Source organism: Cervus elaphus, chromosome 4 (assembly GCF_910594005.1).
Source record: "Cervus elaphus chromosome 4, mCerEla1.1, whole genome shotgun sequence".
Lineage (NCBI taxonomy): Eukaryota > Metazoa > Chordata > Mammalia > Artiodactyla > Cervidae > Cervus > Cervus elaphus.
The window spans coordinates 53,721,608-53,737,110 of NC_057818.1; the positions used below are offsets into that span (position 1 = coordinate 53,721,608).

The 15,503-nt window shown below is 54.0% G+C and overlaps 1 protein-coding gene and 1 non-coding gene across 2 annotated transcripts; one reads left to right on the forward strand and one right to left on the reverse strand.

Moving 5' to 3' along the window:
* Positions 1–2,942: 2,942 nt before the first annotated feature.
* GIPR (gastric inhibitory polypeptide receptor) lies at positions 2,943–13,436 on the forward strand. Its single transcript, XM_043899519.1, has 14 exons — positions 2,943–3,356; positions 4,317–4,445; positions 4,871–4,970; positions 5,445–5,552; positions 6,220–6,323; positions 7,214–7,317; positions 7,507–7,651; positions 9,224–9,383; positions 9,595–9,655; positions 9,988–10,057; positions 10,180–10,268; positions 10,347–10,485; positions 12,417–12,458; positions 12,551–13,436. Exons 2-14 carry the CDS (start codon positions 4,374–4,376, stop codon positions 12,755–12,757), a joined length of 1,401 nt encoding a protein of 466 aa, XP_043755454.1. The 5' UTR covers positions 2,943–3,356; positions 4,317–4,373; the 3' UTR covers positions 12,758–13,436.
* Positions 11,627–11,698, reverse strand: TRNAC-GCA. Its single transcript has one exon. It is a non-coding gene; the product is annotated as a tRNA-Cys (tRNA).
* Positions 13,437–15,503: the final 2,067 nt, after the last annotated feature.

Genomic DNA, 15,503 nt, shown 5'->3' on the forward strand with positions numbered 1-15,503 from the left:
TCCATCTCTGTATCTCTCCACGTCTCTGTGTCTCTCTAGGTATTTATTCTGTCTCTATGTCTCCGTCTCTCTTTGGGTCTTTGTCTCTCTCTTGGGTCCCATGCTTTTTGTGTTGGTCTCTTGAGGCCCTCATCTCTGGATCTCGGTCACTGGGTTCCTACCTTCCTCTGGGTCCTCTGTCAATCTTTCTCTCTGCATGTACCCCCATCTCTGGAGCGCTGTCTGCTTGTGTCTCATGGGTCCTGTGTCACTCCTAGGTCTCTCTCTGAATCTCCATCCCTCCTTCTCTCTAAGGATCTCTATATTTTCAGCTGTGTCTTTCTCTAACATTCTCTGTGTCAGTCTCTGTCTCTGACATTCTGAATCTCTTTCTGTTTGTGCGTGTGTGTGTGTGTGTTTGTGCATGTGTGTGTCTCTCTCTGGGTTTCTGTCTTTGAGGCCTTGTCTCTCCGCAGTACTGAATCTCAGGGGGCCATCTCAGCCTCCCATTTCTGGCCTCAGTCCCTATGGGGCCCCCCCTCTCCCCATCTCTCTCTGCCTCATTTCTCCTGCACCATCTGCCGGCACTCCAGGCCCCCGCCTGCTCCCCGCAGGCTCTTCTTAGCTGGGCAGCCCCATGGGGGGAGGCACAGGCCCCCCCCAGATTCTGCCCCACCATGGCATCCTGAGGTGGTGGGGGGGGACACTGCCTGGTCATGGCTAGGGTGGAGGGAACAACAGCCTGGAGACCCGGGACCAGGGGACATGGAGAAAGGGAAACAGACAGACAGACACCCTGAGAGGCGATGGGAAAAGAGGGATGAGAAAGGAGAAAGCTTCAAGACAGGCAAGAAGAGACTGAGCTGGAGGATGGAGCGAGCAAGAGAAATGAGGAGGGGGCAGAAGGAAATCCGGAGGGAAGAGAAGAGAAAAGACAGCCCAGCCAACAAGGGAGGAAGATGGAAAAACTGCACTCAGGCTTGGAGGAAAGGAGAAAGAAGAGATTCTCGGATCAAGGGGACTGAATAGGGGCATGGAGAGAGAAGAAGGGCAAGGGGAGAGGGCATGGCCGCGTCTCTGCCTACAGTTTCCAAAGCCCTGAGCGTGGGGACTGGAGAGGGCCCGTGTGGCTACCCCTGTGGCCCTGCTGCCTCCTCCCCAGGCCCTGGGAGACTGTAAAAGCCCCCAGGAGGGCTGAGAAGAGCAGGGGGCCAGTCGGGGACCCAGACATCCCTCCTTCCATCCTCCACGCCCACGCCGGACCCAGTGCTCTATTCTGCCCAGAGGGACTGATGAGGGAGGGGCCAGCCTGCCATCCCCAGGATCCTGTCCTGCTTGTATCTCCTCAGGGCCCATCTCTCAGGCTCTCCCTCCCCCCACCCACTCCATCTCCATCTCTCAAAGTCTCCATCTCTCAATTTGTATCTCTTCTTTCTCCCTTCCTTGGTCCACTTTCTCTTCCCTGATTTTTTCTCTCTTTCTGTCCCTCTCTTTTTGTATATTTCTCTCTACTTCTCTGTCTCTCTTGTTTCTTTCTCTCTGTCTCTTTCTCCTGGTCTCCCTCATCTCTGCTTCTTCCTGTCTCTGTTTGTCTCTGCTCTTTCTTGGTCCTGATTTCTTTTCCTGTCTTTCTCACCACCTCAGTTCCTCTCCCCTGCTTCCCCCTCCCACCCCCAGTCTCTTTCCTCCCACTTTCCAGCCTCCCCCCACCTTCCCATCCCCAGCAAGTGACCCCAGACCCTCTTGGGACCAAGGAGAGGCTCCCTCCCAACCCCAGCCTCTTCCCTGAGGTGCTGGGCATTCTCAGACTCCTCTCCTCTCCACTCCATGAACCGGGCCTTTCCCAGGACCCAGAGGGCGCCAGGAATGTAGGGCAGAGAGCTGGGAGGCCAGCTGGAGGTCCGGAAGCCAGGAGCCCCCAAGTCACTCTCCCTCCCCGAGACTGGTTTCCTTCCAGCCTCTAGTGCTGGATCTCACGCCACTCCTTACTCTCTGCCCCTCCCGGGGCCTCTGGGCCTCAGTTTCTCCTCTGCAAAATGGGTAGACTCACCTCTGTCCCATTTATCTTCCAGCTCCCTGGGGAATGTGTGCTCATGAATGTTACTAGTATGATTAATGTGCAGGAATTGGTTTGCATTCAAGGGGGAAGTGAGTGCTGAGAGCTGGGATTCAGTTTCTAAGCCAAATATTTTTCATATTTTAGGGCAAAGGAAGAGACTGGAAGTGGAGACTGTGAGGAGGTGTGTGATCAGTGGTGACTGTGACCGGGAGACCACGTGAGGCTGTGGGTTCATGCATGGTGTAGGAGGATGGTGTGCAATCCTGTGCACAACTATGTGACTGCGGGTGGCTGTATATGACTTGTGACCGCAAGTGAGGCTGAGATGGAGAGTTGTATGTCTTAGCACTGGGCGTCACTGAGGATGACAGTGTAACATCCGGAGCTCCTGGGAGTGTGTGTCTTAGTGACACTTGGGGAACATGTGCTGTTGGAATGTGACTGTGGACTCTGTCGGTAATTATGTGGAGTGTGTGAGCTGTTGTGTGAGCACGTTAATGAGTGGAGTTGTGTAACATTGTATATATGACTTTCAGACTGTCATTAAAGGATTGTATGACAATCACATATAACTGTTTGCCTTTATGTCAACAGCCTCTGCTCTATGCCCCAACTTGTGCTGAGTGACGCTGGGGACCCAGTGGTGACAGGTGCCCTGGCCCTGTCCTCATGGGGCACTCAGGCCAGTGGGGGAAGACAGACAGTATTTGTGATGTGATTTAATGATGGCGTGAACATATGCAGGATGGACACAGTATCATGGGAACTGTAGGAAGCTGTGATTGTGTTGCTGAGTGAGTGGAGAAGTCCATGCCCAGAGTGTGTGGCTGTGTGTCACTGTGGATGACTGTCAACCTGTGGGGGAGAACCTTTGGCTCACAGGGTGTGATGCTGGATTGTGGGACTATGAATGAATATGAAGAACACGTTCAGTGAGGCACAGTATGTGAGATGCTGTGCCGTGCCTCTCTGCAGCTCAGCGTATGGGGTCATGTGTGACATTGTGTGTGTGGCCCCTCGCGTGGTGGCTGGATGGGACAGGTGGGACAACGTGAGGGGCTGTGCGCCCTGGGAGGGGGGTCCTCAGGATGCTGACTCTGTGACTGCGCTCCCCCACGTGACCCTGAGTGGCTGTGATACTCACAGATGACTGGCCCCCTGCGCCAGGTCTCTGCCCCAGCTCCCCGCTCCTGTTCCTTGGCCCGCCCTGGCCCCGCCCCCTACCCCTACCCCAGGCTGTCACCTCCTGCGGAGCCCAGGCGAGGCCGTGGAGGCGACAGCGTCAGAAGCAAGTGATTGAGAGGCGAGCTGGGAACAGGTGAGGGCTCCCCCATCTTAGCCATGCCCCCGCCCCTCTGTCCCCTCACGTCTCCAGACCCCTCTTGCTCTGTGCCTTTGTCTCAGCTTCTCTGTGCCCGGTCTATGTCCTTCTGTCTATCTCTCAGTATCTCTGTCTCCACGTCGCAAATCCCTGTTTAGCCGCTAGTTCTATATCTCCGTCTGTTTGCCCCATTCTCTGTGTCTCTCCATGTCTCTACCTCCTCTGTCTCCTAGTCCACATTTTCGTCTCTGTCTTCCTCTCCCTTTTGATGTCTGGTCTCTTGTCATGTCTCATTCTGTCTGTCTCTGTGTCTCTCAGTTTCTATGTTTGTCTCAAGCATTTCTGACTCGTGTGTTTCTGGGGCTCCAACCAACATCCTCCTGTTTCCTCCTTTCCCTGCATGGTGCCGGATGTGGGGCGTTGGCGGGTAGACTGATTTCCAAGCATCTGGGCCCCTCACCTTTCTAGTCCCTAAGGAGAGCTATTGACCCATTAACTCTGGGTTTTATCCGCAGCCAGGGAAGTTTGATAAGGTCGGGTTCCTATCCGTGATTTGAAAACCCTTTGAACTGGGAGAGTGGGAAGTCCAAGAGTCACTTCGAGCTACATGTCCTCCTCTCCAAGGTGGTCCCCAGGTTCCCCCGAGTCTCTAGGTCTAGACTGCGGGTGACTCTGGAGCTTCCCGTCCAGCGCAACTCTAAGGCAACCGCACCCTCTGCAAACACCCCCCTTCCATCACCGCTGCCCCAGCAACAGCCGGGGGCGGGCCGGGGAATCAGGTGTTGGAGATCGGTCTCCGCCCACTCCTCAAGACTCACCCCCTCCCCCACCACCTGGCCCCAAATCATCACTCGTAGTTGTGGGGGGCGCTGTCTCCGGGGTATGCGACTCCCTGAGCGGAGGGCGCTGGGGCTAGGAGAGGAGGCAGAGGCTCCTGATTCTGCCTCGGACCCGCAGACCCGGCTGCCCTTGCGTGACCGGACCCTTCGTTCTCCATGCCCTGCTGCCCACACGATGCCCACCTGTCCACCCTGGTGGCCGCTGCTTCTGCTCTCGCTGTGGGAGCCGCTGCTCCGGAGCGCGGAGGTGAGAACCAGAGGAGCCAAGGCGCTCAAGGCTTGGAGGGATGTTGGGGCCGGTTTTAAGTCGTATCCCACTGGGAAGACTGTTTCAAGGCTCCCCACCTGCCCAGATTCAAGTTTTGATGGTTGTTTCTAGTCCTTCTTCTTCCCCAACTCTCCGCAAATCTCCTGATAATTTCCAGCCACCTCCATCTCCTAATTTTCCTGAAGGTTTTTAGTTCCCCACAGCAACTCCCCTGGTGCTTTCTAGGCACCCCTCAAGACTTAAAAGAGGTTTCTAAGCCACCCAAGACGCCTGACCGAAACAGGACAGCCGCTCCAAGACCCTCTAGGGTGTCTCTGGCCCTCAGGGGATCTTGCTGCCTGGGAGCTGGGGTCGGGGCGCGGGCCGCGGTGGGAGGGGTGGTCCTCTCTTCTCTCTTTTTGTAGGCAGGCTCTGAGGGGCAGACGGCGGGAGCGCTGTACCAGCGCTGGGAGCGGTACCGCAGGGAGTGCCAGGAGACGCTGGAGGCCTCGGAGCGCCCAGCAGGTGTGACAGGGGTGGAGGACTGCGGGCAAGGGAAGGGCTGGGGCTGAGAGGGATGGGCTTGAGGCCGGCTTGGGGCTGACACGCCGCCGAGGCCCGAAAGAGAAGTCTGAGGGTCTGGGGTAAAAGTGGGCCACGAGGGGGACGCCAGAGATGAAGCTTGAAAGCGGAGGGGTCTTGGGCCGGGTTTACACTCGGCGGGGGGGACCTAAAGGGGACGGCGAAGGGGGCGGGGTTTGGGGTGGAGTCTAGGAAGGGCCCTGCAGACTGGGAAGCATCTGCGGCGGGACCTTTCTTGGTGGGAGGAGCACAGAATAAGGCTCGAAATATGGGCGGGGCCTCGGGGCCTAGTGGGAGGAGCTACGAAGGAGCAGGGACGCGACCACTCCGGGTGGGCGCGGCTCGGGCGGGGCTTGTGAGTGCAGGGCCGAGATGCCTTGGGCTCTGTCCGAACTCCGGCCCCCACGCCCACCCCAGGTCTCGCCTGTAACGGGTCCTTCGATATGTACGTCTGCTGGGACTACACTGCACCCAACGCCACTGCCCGTGCGTCCTGCCCTTGGTATCTGCCCTGGCACGGCCACGGTGAGCTGCCGGGCGGACCCCAGGCCCAACTCTGACACAGAGACCTCCCTCCTAAGCCTGGTCCCAGACGCCACTCCCCCGCAGCTCCCTGGTCCTCTTGGGCTGGATGTCTCCGTCTGTGTGTCCCTCCAGATAACATCCCTCCTCTGTCTCTGTATTTCTCTGACGACCACCAGGTTATTTTCTCTCCTTTTTATGAGTCTGTCTCTGTACATCTTGGTCTTCCTTGCCTAACTAGCAGTGTGACCTGGGGTTCAACTGCTCAATTGTGTCCGACTCTTTGTCATCCCATGGACTGCCGCACGCCAGGCTCCCCTGTCCTTCACTGTCTCCCAGAGTTTGCTCACACTCATGTCCATTGAATCAGTGATGCCATCCAATCATCTCAACCTCTGTCGTCCCCTTCTCCTCCTGCCTTCAATCTTTCCCAGCATCAGTCTTTTCCAATGAAATTTCTTTATGCCTCAGTTCCTCATTTGTGAATTGATGTTTATGACAGTACCAAGTTCATAGGTTTGTTAAGAATATTAAATTAGTACATGTAAAATGCTATATTACAGTTTATCATCATCATCACTGGATATCTCTCTCTGCCTTTGTCTCAGTTCGTCTTTCTGTCTCCATCTCTCTCTGTGTGCCTCTGATTCCCTCCCTTGTTTCCCCTCAGTGGCTAAAGGCTTTGTCCTCCGCCAATGTGGCAGTGATGGCCAATGGGGACCTTGGAGAGACCATTCTCAGTGTGAAAACCCAGAGAAAAATGGGGTTTTTCAGGTAAGAAAAGGAGACATTTCAGGGTATGATTTCTAGGCAGCAGCAGAAAAGCAGCAGCCTCAGACAGAGCCTGAAGCCCCTTGTACCATTCAGGATCCTGGGTTCCAAGTGATAGAAATTCAACTCCTTGCTTGAAGGAGAAAGAGAAAGATATTGGCTTTTGTGATTGAAAATTATAAGGCTACAGCTTCAGGTACAGCTGGATCTAAGTGCTAAAATGATGTAGTTGGGAATCTCTCTCACCATATTGTACTTCTGTTTTTCTCTATGATGATGTCCTCTTTTTTTTTGTGGGGTGGAAAAGGTGGCCCCCACTGGTACCAGGCTCACATTCTTACCTACCAAGCAATGCTATCGGCAGACTGAGCTTTCTTCTCAATAGCTCCAACTTAATGTCCCAGGACTGACCATCACTGGCCTGATTTGGGTAGCATACCTGCCCCTGAGTAATCACTCTGTGTGTGTGTGCGTGCATGTGTGTGTGTGTGTGTGCGCGTGTGTGTGTGCGTGTGTGTGTGTGTGTAGTGTAGTGTTAGATAGAATGCTTTGATTCGTTGGTCACATGCCCAGTCCTGGACTTGAGGGGTGGAATGCCCCACTCAAACAAAGGTTGATAGATTCCCCAAAAGAAAATTGGGGTCCGAGGAGGAACAAAGAGCAGCTCCTTTATGGCCCAAGGGCAGGAGTTGAGCTCTATTTCTTTTTAAAATTTATTCATTAATTTTTGGCTGCACCAGGTCTTCATTGCTTTGTGCAGGCTTTCTCTAGTTGCAGTGAGCGGGGTCTAGTCTTAGTTGCGGCATGCAGGCTTTTCGGTCTGGGCTCAGCAGTTGTGGCTTGCAGGAGCTGAGCTCTATTCCTGTGTCCTCTTCCCCCACCTCCACCCCCAGGACCAAAGGCTGACCTTGGAACGGCTGCAGGTTGTGTACACCGTGGGCTACTCCCTGTCCCTTGCCACACTGCTGTTCGCCTTGCTCATCTTGAGTACCTTCAGGTGGGACCCCCCCCAACCCTGAACAGAAGCAGCAGAGACTGGGCTTCACTTTTCCCAGAAAGATGGGGGTAGTCAGGCTCCACTGGCAACAAGTATCCAGTGGTGGTTCTGTGGGGAGGGCTGGGACATAGTTTAAGGGACTCTGTGTGGCCAAGGACAGGCCCTCAGACTGCCTCCCAAACCCCCCAGGCGGCTGCGCTGCACTCGCAACTACATCCACATCAACCTGTTCACGTCTTTCATGCTGCGGGCGGCTGCCATCCTTACCCGGGACCGTTTGCTTCCTCCCCCTGGCCCCTACCCTGGGGATCAGGTCCTTACCTCGTGGAACCAGGTGAGCGCATCCTTCTCTTTCTCAAATTGAGATTCTGCCTCCTCTGGTAGGGCCAGAGAGTTCCCATTCCATTTACTACCTCCTAGCCTATCAGTCGGAGAAGGCAATGGCACCCCACTCCAGTATTCTTGCCTGGAAAAATCCCATGGACGGAGGAGCCTGGTAGGCTGCAGTCCATGGGGTCTCGAAGAGTCGGACACGACTGAGCGACTTCACTTTCACTTTTCACTTTCATGCACTGGAGAAGGAAATGGCAGCCCACTCCGGTATTCTTGCCTGGGGAATCCCAGGGACGGGAGCCTGGTGGGCTGCCGTCTATGGGGTCGCACAGAGTCGGACACGACTGACGTGACTTAGCAGCAGCAGCCTATCAGTGGGCTTCCCTGGTGGCTCAGAACGTAAAGAATGCCTGCAGTGCAGGAGACCTGGGTTCGATCCCTGGATTGGGAAGATCCCCTGGAGAAGGGAAAGGCCACCTATTCCAGTATTCTGGCCTGGAGAATTCCATGGACTGTATAGTCTACGGGGCCACAAAGAGTCAGACATGACTGAGCAATTTTCACCCTATCAACCGGGCTTCCCTGGTGGTTCAATGGTGAAGAACCTGTCTACCAATGCAGGAGACATGGGTTCGGTCCCTGGGTCGGGAATATCCCCTGGAGAAGGAAATGGCAACCCACTGCACTGTTCTTCCCTGGGAAATCCCAGACAGAAGAGCCTGGTGGGCTACAGTCCATGGGGTCACAAAAGACTTAGACACGACTTAGCAAGGAAACAACAAAAAGAACAATAATGTTATCCACTGTTAATCTCTCTAGACCCTTCTGACACAACTAGAGAGGGACCCTCCCTACACAGCCTCCCCCATCATTGAACTCTCTCATCCCGTTATCTCCTCTACTGGAACGTTTCCATTCCCTTTCTCTCAGTATCTCACCCGTTGGAGTTTTGCACCAATAAGAGAGTCCCCTGCTAGAGGCGAGACCGAAGTTGGCAGGATGGGAGAAAATAATCGATGGGGGGATTTGGTAGATACCAATTTGTTCCAGGGAGACAAGATGGGAGAGACTAGAGACTAGGGGCGAACGGGGAGAGAACCGGTCTGGCAGCAAGTTGGGCCATACCAATTATTGAAAGCGACGGGGGTGGGAGAGTCCATGTGCTGGTGGGTGATGAGAGAAACCTTTTGAGAGGTGGAGTAGTTGAATTCTTAAGAGATGGGGTGGGAGAGTCCATATTCAGGGGAATCTGGGGGGAACTCATGAAATTCTCCAGGCCGGAATACTGGAGTGGGTAACCGATCCCTTCTCCAGCGGATCTTCCCGACTCAGGAATTGAACCAGGGCCTTCTGCATTGCAGGATTCCTTACCAGCGGAGCTTCCAGGGAAGATACCAATCGTTAGAGAGGTTAGAGTGGGAGAGTTCATGTAGGGAAGGAGAACAGAGTGAGTGAAGAGAGGATAGCTATATCATTCTTTGGTGATACAGAATGGGAAGAGAATATTTGATGACAAGAGATGGGCTTGGAGGGGACCCTGACTGCCCCCTCCCCCTGTCTGGCCACCCCCTAGGCCCTAGCTGCCTGTCGCACGGCCCAGATCGTGACCCAGTACTGCGTGGGTGCCAACTACACGTGGCTGCTGGTGGAAGGCATCTACCTGCACAGTCTCCTTGTGCTTGTGGGAGGCTCCGAGGAGGGCCACTTCCGCTGCTACATGCTCCTCGGCTGGGGTGAGCCCCGACCCTGTCCCCTGCCCTGTCCAGCGCGCTTCCCCTCCCGTAAACTACCCAGCTGGTCTGCCTGAGGGGGTCTCCTCCCTTCTCTAGGATTCTCCGCCTCCCCTTCCCGGCGGGGGAATTCCGCGGGTCTTGGGCCTGGAAGGGCCTGTGCGCGCTCTGACAGCTGCGGCGGGGTGGGGGGCGGGGGTTGGGGTCTGCACAGGGGCCCCCACGCTTTTCGTCATTCCATGGGTGATCGTCAGGTACCTGTTCGAGAACACGCAGTGAGTCGCGGGGTCTGGGGCGGGTCTGGGGAGGTGGGCGGGGCTTGGAGGGACATGGGCGGTCCTTGGAGGGACGTGGGCGGAGTGAGACGGAATCGTGGGGGAGGTTCTAATTGCCTCTAAGAGCCTGGGAGGGTATATAAAGGAACCAGTCGCTTAGGAAGATGGGTTCCAGGACTACTGCAAGGGGCGGGATGAGGGCTGGGCCTAAATAGTAGCAGGGGCTTTAGGGAGATGTGGGTGTGGCCTTAAGGAAGGTGGGGAGGTTAAGTGCTTAATTCTGTGAGTCTGGGGTTTTCTAGTCTATTTCAGCTCTACGTCCTCTCCTCCAGGTGCTGGGAGCGGAACGATATCAAAGCCATTTGGTGGATCATACGAACCCCTATTCTCCTAACAATCTTGGTACGGCCGGTCCCATCTCCTCCAGGCTGGTCTCAAGATTATCCCATCCTGGGAAGCCAAGGTGGCGGGGAACTGGCTCAGTCTCTCTCTCTCCCCTACCCCCCCCCCCCCAACTCCCGCAGATTAATTTTCTCATCTTTATCCGCATCCTTGGCATCCTCGTGTCAAAGCTGAGGACGCGACAGATGCGCTGCCCGGACTACCGACTGAGGTGGGGACGGAGGGGAGGGTGACTGGGGCAAGATGGGGGACTCAGGACCCCGGCATCACTGCCACCCTCTACTCGCAGGCTGGCTCGCTCCACGCTGACGCTGGTGCCTCTGCTGGGCGTCCACGAGGTGGTGTTTGCTCCCGTGACTGAAGAACAGGCCCGGGGTGCCCTGCGCTTGGCCAAGCTCGGCTTTGAGATCTTCCTCAGTTCTTTCCAGGTGCCTAAGCGGGGTGCAGGAGCTACACCCTTTGAGTTCGGGTCCTCCTACTCAGAGAGGCAGGAGAATTAGAGTCATCCTCTGGTGCAGCCGCAGAATAGGCTGCGAAGATAGGATTTTTTTAATTCTACCCTTCCGTCCTGACTGGGGAAGCAGGGAGAAGGCAGGAGACCCAGCAGCCCCAGCAGTACTGCCTCCTGGTTAAGATCGAGGGTTTTGAGATCAGCCAGGGCTGGGGCCAAATCTGGGTCCTCACTTCCCAGCTCGGTGACCTTCACCTCAGGGCCAGGGAAAAGGTGAAGCGTATGAAGTGCCAACATGCCAATGGAAGGAGATGTCCACTGATATTTAAGGTCAACCCTGCCCGTGCTTGTCCTAGTCTCTATCCTGCTTTACCTTGTTGGGCCTCAGTTTTCCCATCTCTAAAGTGGGGACAATACTAGTTTCACTTTATAAGACTGTTCATTTATCAATTCAGCAAAAATTTATTGAACACTTACTATATACCAAGCACTTTTCCAGGCTTACTATGGGGATATGGCCAACCCAATGGTCCCTATGCTTTAGTGGGAGAGACAGATGCTAAATATGCTATATAAGTAAAATACACAGAATGTCAGATGGTGAGATGTGCCTAAAGGAGGGAGGGATGGGAAGGCAAGAAAATAGAGATGACAAAGAATAGGATTGTGGACAGGGGTCAGGGAAGGCCTTGCTGAAAAGACACTAGAGCAGACTCCCAAAGAAGATGAGGGAATGAGCCAGGAAGATATTTGGGGGGGAAATGTTCCAGGAAGAGAAATGCCAAGTGCAAGATCTCTGAGGTGGGAGAGGGTACCGATCATGATGGCACTCTCATGGCCAGCATGCCTTAAGAAGGGGGTAGTAGGATAAGACAGAGGTGAAGTACCTGGGTAGATTCATGGGCCTTGGGTTTTCCTCTGAGTAAGTTGGGAGCCATGGGAGCAAAGGAACGTGATCAGAGTTGGACTTTAATGGGATAGTGGAAAGTGATAATAAGATAAGTAATATCTTACTGCATGCTTAGTCAGTCATGTTCAACTTTGCCAGACTCCTCTGTCCTTGGAATTCTCCAGGCAAGAATACTGGAGTGGGTTGCCATTCCCTTCTCCAGGGGATCTTCCCTACCCAGGGATTGAACCTGGGTCTTCTGCATTGCAGGCAGATTCTTTACCATCTGAGCCACTAGGGAAGCCCTTGTCTTGCATTAATGTAGCAATTACTTTATTAATTATAAATATATTTTATATGTATTTACATTTCTAAATTGTTATAAATATAAAACTAATTTTTAAAAATAATTTCAAAATTAATTTTTTGATGTGCCTATTAAAGGTTATTATTAGGGAATTTCTTGGCACTACAGTGGTTAGGACTCAGCAGTTTCACTGTCGAGGGCCCAGGTTCGATCCCTGGTCTGGGAACTAAGATCCCACAAGCCCTGCAGCACGGCCAAATAAATAAATCCAGTATGTCATGTAGTAAGTTATGATAAGATTTAGAACAAGGTTTAACTATGTTTCATGCACTGGACCTTCTTGCATATTAATAATACCTTAAATCTCAGCACCACCACTGTATTATTGTTCCCTTTTCCAGATGAAGAAACTGAGGCACAGAGGGGTTAAGCAGCTTGCCTAAGTGGGAAAGAAAGTGGAGAGCCGTGATCACATCCAAGCTTTCAGCCTCTGGGGTTACATGTTCTTAATCTCCATCCCTGATGGCTCTGCAAATTGGCGAGAGCAAGGGGCCGGGGGAAGTCAGGAGCCAGGGACAGGGTGACTGCAATAATCTAGGACCGATGTGGCGACAGGCGAAGTGGTTTGCGCCTGTAAAGGGTCAGAGCTCATTGAGGGGTGTTTATAACCCTGCCCCTGCACCCACTTTAACTCCTGCTCCCCTCATGGCAGGGCTTCCTGGTCAGCGTCCTCTACTGCTTCATCAACAAGGAGGTAGGGAGAGCCGCGGCCCGTCGCCCGCGCCCTCTGCCGGCCGCGCAGGGATGGCGCGCGCGCCGCCGCCTCTGAGCGCCGTCCGGTTTCAGGTGCAGTCGGAGATCCGCCGGGGCTGGCACCGCTGCCGCCTGCGCCACAGCCTCGGCGAGGAGCCGCACCAGCGCCGCGAGCCCGCCTTCCGGACCCTGCCCTCCGGCTCCGGCCCGGGCCAGGTCGCCGCTGGCCGCGCTCTGTGCTCGAGGACCCTCCCAGGTCCTGGGGGTGAGGCCAACCACGTCTTAGAAAGTTACTGCTAGGCAGCGGGATTCTTGGGTCTATTCAGTTAGCATGTATTTATTGAGCGCCTGCTGAGTACCAGGCTTGGCTTGGAGGGTGCTGGAGAAATGGCGGGGGTTTGGGGCGGGGGGCGGGGAAGGAAACAGAAAAGCCCCTGTTCTCCTAGAGATCACAACTGAGTGGGGGAAATAGGCGGTGAGGACAGACCAAATTATACTATATACACTGTGCGATGGCTTAGGAAGAAAAGTTAGGAGGGGACCTAGTGTGGTTCAGGACATCTCTGATGAAGCGACTTTGAAGTCATGCCCAAAAGAGGTGAAGGAGACAGCTTTGCAAAGAATTGGCAGGCAAGGTTTAAGGCAGAAGGAAGAACACCCGTGAAGGCCCTAGGGCAAGAAGGAGCTTGGCTGTGTCTGAGGAAGAGAGAGGTGACCTACCAGGCTGGAGCGGGATGAGTCAGAGCCCACAGAGGGGGAGAGAGAAGTAGGTGGGAACAGAAGAGTGGGCATTTTACTCCAGGTTCATGGAAGATTCTTTGGGGCGTCTCCTAATGGAATGGGCTAAGGTGTTATCTGCCCTGTGGGGATGGATTATTAGGGGCTATGGGGCAGCTGGGAGCCATGTCAGAAGTCTGATAATGGTGGGAGGTGATGTTAGCAGGACCAGGGTGGCAGCCATGTAAGATGTGAAATGGTTGGATTCCAGACCTAGTTTAAAGGTAAAACTGAGAGGATTTGCTGAAGAAGGAGAGACACCAGGGATGACTTCTCAGTTTGGGATGGAGAGAGGAAAGAGGGAGGGAGATGGGGTTTGAGGTGGGGAGTACCAGGAGTGCTCTCTGGACTTGTTAAGCTGGGAGTAAGGGGCTGGAGCTCACAGGAGAGGCTGGGGATAGAAATGTGAGTGGGTACTGGGGACCAGAGAGGATTCTGTGTGTAGGTAGAAACATGCAGTTTCAGGGCAGGCATCAGAGCTGAAATCTCCATCGAGAGGCCAGGCCCACTGCCACCTGAAGAGATACCCACCCTTTTCGGTGGCCCCTAGGAACTATGAGATTTAGGGGGGAAGCCAGCAGCCTCAATGTGGCTGGGCCACATATATATACACACACACACGACTCTCACTCCTAAATCGCTCCCCACCAGACACACACTTAGATTCAGTTAGCACCTGGGTGTTGTTGATTCGCTTCCTTGGGGTTCCCTGCCCTCTGGACAGATATGGCTCACAGCCACTGAATTCAATGTGCTTTGAAGCAGGCGGCCCTCATGGGCCCCTCTTGTGGGTTCTGGAAAGGTGGGGGCCTGAGGGCTGGGTCCTTGTAAATAAAGCATGAGAAAACAGTTGTCTCCGGTGTGGGGAAATCTTGGCCAGGCCAAAAGGGAGATGACAGCGGGGAGGGCAGGCTGTGTGGCCAGGCGCCAGTGGTGGCCTTGCACCCTCTGGAGAGCAGTGCTGCCTAACTTCCAAGAGATTCAAGAGTCACCAAGAGATCACGAACACCACGCTGCCACCATTCTCCATGCCTAAGAGAAGCCCCAACTGGGAATGATCATGTGATCTCCTGCTATTTAAACTATTTGCAGTGTGTATGATTAAAATTGTGTGTGTGATGATCATGTTCTTTTTTAAAAAAATTAATTAGTAATTTGTGACTGTGCTGGGTCTTCGTTGCTGCATGCGGGCTTTCTTTAGTTGCGGCAACTGGGGGCTCCTTTCTAGTTGCAGTATGTGGTCTCCTCACTGCAGTGGTTTCGCTTGTTGCAAAGCTTGGGCTCTAGGCACACAGGCTTCTCAGCAGCGGTGGGCTTCATTAGTTTCAGAATCTTTCCAGAGCAGGGATCGAACCCATGTTAGGTTTGGACACAATGCAAGTGTCCCCTGCATTGGCAGGCAGACTCTTAACCACTGGATCCATCAGGGAAGTCCACGGACCAAACATTTTCTGAAAGCTGCTTCTCTAGAAAGATGGTGGAGGAATACTAATGCTGCAGGAACCAGCCTGGTTCAAACCTTAGGTTGGCTACAATTTAGCTGTGTGACTTGGGGAAAATTCCTAACCTCTCTGTGCCTCAGGTTCACTTCGGGGAAATAGAAATGATCACACTGACATCCTAGGATGGCCTGAAGTTCCTAACAGTATCTCACTTGTGCACGGAACACACTTGGCCAGTTTGCCTAGTACTTTTCCTGCAACCTGTTTTCACTTTCATTCACTTGAATTGGAAGAGGGGATTAGAAACTATTTGGGCAGGTGGTTGGATAAAGAGATGATGACAGGCAGGGTCATCAGTTCTAGGCCTAGGCTAGAATCTTTCCTGTCAGCCTAGCAAAGCAGCAGAAGGACCTGCTACTTCCTGGGGAAGACAGGAGGGACGTGGGACCGGGACTCAAACCCAGGACTGGGACCCCAGGGCCTGTGCTATTCCAGGCTCCGAACAATCACCAAATCCAGGGGGAAGGTTTCTGCAGCAGCACCGTTCTTCCCCCGCTTTACAGATTAGGATTTCATGGCTCCATCCCGTCCCCCTCCCAGTCACAGGGCCTGGCTCGCTGGGTTTGAATTCAGCTCCATCGTTTCCTGACTGATCCTGAGCAAGTAGCTGACCCTCTCTGGGCCTCAGCTGTCTCATCGATAAAGTGGGATGGCTCTGCTATCTACCCCTCAGATGGGTGTTCCAATTAGACGTGAACCACTCAGTGGTGTGCCCTATATAACCTCACAGCCATTGCCCTGCATGTGTCAGGCCTTCTACTGCAGGG

Excerpts from the sequence above, each read along its gene's own strand:
- GIPR (XM_043899519.1), top strand. The coding sequence starts at position 4,374 with ATGCCCACCTGTCCACCCTGGTGGCCGCTGCTTCTGCTCTCGCTGTGG. Across the intron at positions 4,446-4,870 it reads CGCTGCTCCGGAGCGCGGAG|GCAGGCTCTGAGGGGCAGAC; the intron begins GTGAGAACCAGA and ends CTCTTTTTGTAG. Across the intron at positions 4,971-5,444 it reads GGCCTCGGAGCGCCCAGCAG|GTCTCGCCTGTAACGGGTCC; the intron begins GTGTGACAGGGG and ends CGCCCACCCCAG.